The sequence below is a fragment of the Echinops telfairi genome, unplaced genomic scaffold (genome assembly GCF_000313985.2).
Source record: "Echinops telfairi isolate 266 unplaced genomic scaffold, ASM31398v2 ScPeMD7_3533;HRSCAF=4204_0, whole genome shotgun sequence".
In the NCBI taxonomy this organism is placed as follows: Eukaryota; Metazoa; Chordata; class Mammalia; order Afrosoricida; family Tenrecidae; genus Echinops; species Echinops telfairi.
In genome coordinates, this window is record NW_022107431.1 from 13,301,729 (window position 1) to 13,308,321 (window position 6,593).

General features: G+C 38.2%; 1 protein-coding gene across 4 annotated transcripts in view; it reads right to left on the minus strand.

Moving 5' to 3' along the window:
* The window catches only part of SCAF8 (SR-related CTD associated factor 8), a 196,093-nt gene that overhangs the window by 125,195 nt on the left and 64,305 nt on the right, over nucleotides 1-6,593 (minus strand). For all 4 annotated transcript variants that reach the window (XR_006680462.1, XR_006680463.1, XM_045294340.1 and 1 more), the window contains exons 10-13: nucleotides 4,659-4,790; nucleotides 4,295-4,407; nucleotides 3,171-3,364; nucleotides 503-603 (exon numbers count right to left, since the gene is read on the minus strand). Coding sequence is in view for 2 of the 4 variants with exons in the window: in XM_045294340.1 (XP_045150275.1) it covers nucleotides 503-603; nucleotides 3,171-3,364; nucleotides 4,295-4,407; nucleotides 4,659-4,790 (540 nt within the window). In the remaining 2 variants the exon portion in view is untranslated. The remainder of the gene's footprint in view (nucleotides 1-502; nucleotides 604-3,170; nucleotides 3,365-4,294; nucleotides 4,408-4,658; nucleotides 4,791-6,593) is intronic.

The following is a 6,593-nucleotide window of genomic DNA, read 5'->3' on the forward strand; positions in this document are numbered from 1 at the left end:
ATAACCTCTGACCTACTTTTGCCGAGAGTCACTCTTAAGCAGCTAAGTTTGGTACATATTTTGGGGAGACAACAAGAGAATTCCTTCTGTTCCCCACATTGATTTGACTCTCAGGAAGAACAATGGACTGGGTGGGAGAATTCGGAAGGCGCTAAAAGAGCAGTGCCGAGCGGAGAAAGCAGGTGCTCAGGGAGCAGAGGCTCCTCAACCACAAGGTCTCTCTCTCTTGCCAAAGGAGTGCTTTGCTTGCATCCAAACAACAAAAAGCAATAGCAGGAAAGCCTAGCCAAGGAGACGGAGATGGAGAGCCCAAGGGCAGTTAGGCCTCCTGCTTTGAAACATTGAAGAGTATTTTGTTAGAATTCCATTTATAACAAAAATTATTTCCCCGAAGGAGCAATAGCAACACCAAAATCGTAATAGAAGCACGCCAAGCAAAATGCTCTTTGTAACAAAGTAGCAGAAATAAATGGGCTCCAAAGTATGAAGGGCTTGTACTCACATTGATGGATTCGATCTGGCCAAACTCTTCAAACAAGTTGGTTAAATCTTGCTGTGTCGCCTTCTTGTCCACCTGTCCAACCCAGAGGGTGGTGCTGCAGACTGCCAGGACAGAAACAACAACCACTCAGTCACATGGACGGAAGCTGAGTAACAGCCATTCTGACCAAGAAGAAACTAAATATAACATACCATCTTCAAGAAACCTGCATCTGCTCTATCTAAAATCAACTGAAATCTGAGGTATATGAGGGGCTCTTTAAAAAAAAATCCACATGGAAACTATCCATTTCTCTACAAACGTTATGAAGCCCTCTCATAAACTTACATCTATACCGGGTCAATTTCTTGAATATCACCTAGTCTCAAACCTGGCTCAAAGCCCTTGGAGATGCCCCGCTCAGATTCTTAAGCAGACTGGTTATCTGCGGGCAAACAGACTAGGAAATGAGATTTGGAAGGATTCCTTGAACCATTCTAATGCACAACTTCAAAACTGTGTTTCCTTACCATCCTCTTTGCATGCTTTTTTGTTATCTTTCTGAAGTGGTTAAGCTGCTGTCTCTCTGAAAGGAAATGTTCAATGTGAGAACAGAGGCTTATCCTAACCTAAATAGTAACAGCGGTAGCTCAATACATGCATGCAAAAGGGAATTTAAGGATAATGGAATTTTTCCACCAACTTTTAAAACTAGAATCCCTTAACTATAGAAAACCACTTCTTTCCTGTGGCAAGATTTAAACAGGAGAAATTTGGTCTTTCAAGCTGAATGGCCACTGGCTTCAAGATCTTCTCTTTATCCTGAGGATGCTTCAATACATTCATAACAGAGTATGTTTACAGAGTTTTAACATATTTGAATGTGTAAGAACAACAAAAAATGCCTTCCACACTTTTTAATTATAATAGGAAATGCCCTGTTGGCACAGCAAACTAAGCAATGGGCTGTTAACCTCATAGTTGACACTTCACCAGCTACTCCATGAGACAGGTATGGCAGGATCTGGCTGTTGTAAAGATTGGCAGCCTTGGAAACCCTCTGGGACAGCTCTGTCTGTCCTACTGGGTTGCTATGAATCAGTCAACTCAAAGCCCAGGAATGGGCTTGAGTTTTTTAAAGAAGCTTTTTTTTTTTTTTAACTCTTGGGCAAATGTATCCCGTACTAAGATGACCATTCCAAAATTCCTACTAAATGCCTAAGGTTTTCAAGTCTGTCCACTTGGTCTGGGCAGAAGTGGGCCATTCCCTCGCTTTAGGAAGTATCCCTCTGGCATACAGGCCCAGCAATCATTGCGTCCCTACTAGCTGTTCTCTGTCCCTAGGCATATACAGTGGCTTGTTGAGGACATACCCCCAGGGGACCCTGTCATGTGATGATCTTTTAAAAAGGAGTGGCAGGTTGAGAGAAAATATGGAGCATATGAAATGCGTATTTCCTCAAAAACAGAGCCTGAGAGTTTTGAGGTAATAATTGGAAGACATACTTTTTGCAGTTTTTTCTTATGTCATTCCTAGGTTTGTTGTGGTTTCTTTTAACTGTGTTTATCAACCATAAAAATGGAAACAGTAATATTAAGTAGTCATGGTCAATAACAATGTAACCAGTAACAGGCACAACTTCGAGAACCTAAGTGAGGAAATAAACCACACTTCACGTCAAAATCCTAACCACTAAATGTCTGACTGTCAAGGTCCTGCTGGTACTCAAGCGGGCAGCGAGAGATTTTATGATCAGACTTTTAACATGCTATCTGCATTGACCAGCCACTAAAATTGGCCCCTTTCAGAGCTAGAAATACCATTATTATTATTGCTTGAGGATTTAATCCGAGAAGATTCTGGCAAGATAACCACAGTATCGTTAAGTTGCCAGGCCCTAGTAAGAAGACACTGTCCACTTTGACCACAGGTACAGCTTCCAAAGAAGTTAAAAACATTATGAATTATAATCTTTTAAAAATATACCTCCTTAGCAGAAACTATTGATTTGAAGACTTTCAGACAGTAGATGTCCTGATCAATACAAAGATATACTGAGGGGAAAAATGACAGTTTGCTCCATTGTATGTACTCTTTTCTTCATTGTGGTCTGCTGGTTCCCTTTAAAGTCAAAACCCTCTAATATTTTCTAACTATAACTCAATTCCTGGTGCCTCCCATTCTATCTGGAGACTTCTCCACCTAACACTAACCCTGCCACTATGAAATCTATTCTAATCACGCAGGTTCAGTGAACACAGAAAGGAAAGGGGGAAGATCTCCTTCTGTGCTGCGGGGCCAATATGTATGGAACTTGCTTTGGATGCTAACACCAATCAATATATTTCACCTAAGATTGGCTCCTCCCAGCCTGCTGGTTTATAGCTGCTCAGCAAATAGTGGACAAGAGGCACAACTTACACATATGGGCCCTGGTCTGGGCCATCCACTGTGTATCTTCAGTCAATTCTCAGGTTTACTACTTTGTGTTTTAAAAAACCTCAACCTTTAAAACATCAGTTTTTAAATGAAACTCACATATTAAAATGCTCTTTAATTTCACTCCTTCACATTATAAAACACAGAGGAGAAAAGGATTTGTCAAACAATTTTCAACTACTTGGCCTGAAAATGAGGCTGGGTGTATCTGCCCCCAGAACTGCTTTGTTAAATGTGTGTGCTACTTACCGCTCAACGTCTTAGATCTAATTGGCGGTAGCCCCTTTTTCTGCCGCTCCTTCTCTCGTTCTCTGGCTCTCCTCTCACTGGAGTATGAGCGTGAAGATTTCCTCTTTCTCTCTCTTGAGCGGGAGCGGGAGCGTTTCCTGTGCTTGCGCTTTCGAGAGCCAGAGCGTGACCTAGACCTTCGTTTTCTGGGTGATCTACCAAAAATAACAGCAATAATGTATACATTATTTGATTTCAATGGAGAGTGTTAACCTTCTGTCAAATGTCTTATGTGCCAAAAAAATAAAACAGAGTATCGTCTAAAAAACTTTTTGGATGTTTACTCAAGTATCAAAAGTGCATTTTCTCAAATCTATGTGCTTCTCAGGTCCACATGAATCATAAAGGTATAAATGTTTGTGAGTGGTAAATCTTAAGAGTCACAGTGATATAACTCAAAGAAAGAAGGGAATAATGAGATACAAAAAGCAGGTCCCACTATGGCTTATTATTTCCCCCCTCACAATTCAAATGGAAGTCAAAAAGAACAATGAAAGACTGAAAAAATACAGAGTCTACAGGTGACAAAGATACTAAATTATTAAAATAAGGATGCAGAGCATTCCCAGAGAATGAAAACACTCAATATACGAAGCCACTAAGTAGTGTAAAACGTTTTCATATTTAACTTCACAATACAAGACACAAAAATACTTTTGCTTCTTTTCCTTGCTATTTTTATTACCATGAAATAAAAAGATACCAACATGGGAAACAAGCTGAATTTCTAACTTTGTTCTTCTATAGCTTGACTGGCTGCTACTGCTAAGGAGTCAATATCCTGAGCTCAGTAAAAGAATTATATTATTCACTAAATAAGGAAGATTAATCCAAGTTCCCAATCACATGATATGAATACTACTCTGTGAATTATTCAAATAAATGACCAAAAATGTATGTAGTAAAAAACAAAAATGAAGATAACTCTTAATAAAATTCTTAAGTATCACTTTCTGAGAATGTAAGAAAATATTTAATTACAGAAAAATAGCGTTTCTTTAAAGTTGATGCAAAGATACAAGATCAGTGTGATGCGTGCCACACTCACACACGCACACAGCTGGTATTAATAATAACTGTAGGACCTTGAACGTGTCCGGGAACGTGTTCTTGATCTTGAGCGAACAGCTACTTTCTTCGCTTCTTGCTCACAAATCTCCTCCTCCACTACATCTTGCCCTTCATCTATATCCATGTCCTTCAAAGGCAAGAGACAAGGAAAGGAAAGGTCTGGCTAAGAGTCAGTATATATGGACAATAATTCAAAAATATTCACCAAGCATTGATGAGTAATAGGTAAAAAGGTTAAAGAAAAGCTTATATGCGTGTGTGTACTGGGGGAGGGTTAGGGTTGTAGTTAGTATGCTATCCTCATACAACAATGTAAATTTTCTCTTTCTCACTTTAACATTAGAAATGAACGTATGGCCCAGATAAGTCTTCTCTTACCTGTTGCTGAATATCTATGGAATCGTCCAAATTTGGCTCAGGCTCAAGAAAATGCTGCTGACTGCTCCCTTGTGATGGGGAGGCTGAATGCTCTGACCCAAACGTTCCCTCTTGACTATCCTGAGGGGTTGCCTATCAAGACAGAACACATATACACAACCATGAGGAAATAACTATGTTTATTATAAATCAAAATTGAAGCACAGGTCACTTGCTTAATGTACTCAGAAAAGATCACAATTACATATTTAAAAATCCCAATCCATAAAGAAACCATGTTAAATACTTTATAAAGTATCCTATCTAAAATTTCACATTTGTATAAATCCTAGTTTATTGAAAAGTGTAGAAAACTATCATAAAAAGGAATTTTAACTCACTACCATCAAGTCAATTCTGACTCGTGGCGAAAACTAGACAACTGAATGAAGTACAAGACGCAGCAGAGCTTCAAAAAATGTTTTTAACTGTGAAAATATGAAAATTTCAAAGATTAATAGAAAGAGCTACCTCATGAAAGGCATGTATTAGCACTCACTTCAAGAAATATAGAATCACAATGATAATAAGATTTAATAAAATGCTATAAAGTTCAACAAATTATTTTACACTAAAAAATGTTATGTGTATAAAAGCTACTAAGCAGGGTATTATTCTAGCAAAGCCGTGCTCAACTTTTATAACTGATTTCAATTATTTTTTTAAATAACCTTGATTAAAAGTAATAATGCCTTGACTACAACCTAAAATTTACTATTCCCTTTTAGCAGATGATATTAAGATAACAGCTTATGTAAAAGGGTTTCAAAAAGTCCATGGAAAAATTCTATTACCTGTTAATTCCATTTTTCCATGAATTATATGAAGCTCCTAGTTTCTACTTTGTACAAGGTATTTCTCTGCAGTAAGATTAAATATGTATTGCACTGAATACCTTATCTCCAAAATAAAACAACTTAAATGTAAGAGTGGAATCTCTTTTCATGTTTCAATGCACCTAACCAATTGGGACAGTGAAATGTTTACAAAAGATCAAAATATTTAAAATAAGGGGTACTCCCCCAAAATCAAAATTGGGCTGAGCTGAACGGAGCGTTCTTAGAACGCATTTTACCAACTAGGCGAGCATTGAGCAACTCACTCTTAAGTTAGTGCACCCAGTGGAGTTGCCTACGAAGGGTCTCTCTGATCACAGTGATTATTCTGGTAAAAGCAATTTTGCTCACAACTCGTTTTTTGTGGCTGTGAAATGTTGTTTCCTGCTTGGGAAAGATGCTGCAGAAACTGCTGTGATGTTGAACACAGCTTACAAGGACAGCGTTATGAGACAAACTCAAGTGGTTTTCTAGTATAAAAAAAGGTGAAATACTGATTGATAACAAATCTCGAAAGGACGAAAATGTCAACTTGTAGTGCATTTGGGGTTCCTTCCACCAAATTGGATTTTTAATTGAGCTTTCTATTTAGAGGTTCTAAAAAGATTGTGTAACAGTGCAACAAAAAAGGTTTGATTTGTGGCAGACGGGGAACTGGTTTTGCCACCAGAACAAGGTACCTGCTCACACAGCCATCTCAGTGTGCCAGTTTTTTGGGGGGAAAAACATGCCTCTCTTGCCCTACACACCTGACCTCAATCTGTGGGGACATCTTTTCCTTTCCTGAATGAAATGGGACATGACAGGAGAGCAATTTGATGACTTAAAAGAGGTGAAGAAAAAAATGGGAGGTGCTGTCAAATCATCCAAACATGAATTTGAAAATGTTTCCAAGAATAGAATCACAGATTTGACAAACATATTAAGTGTAATGGAGAGCACTTTGAAGGCGATATGGTTGTTTTGTAAAAAAATTTAAATACGTAAGTCTGAAAAAATTTTTCAGTCTTTTTTAAGGGATACCCTGTTACTTATACTGACAACATTAAATTGTTGGGGG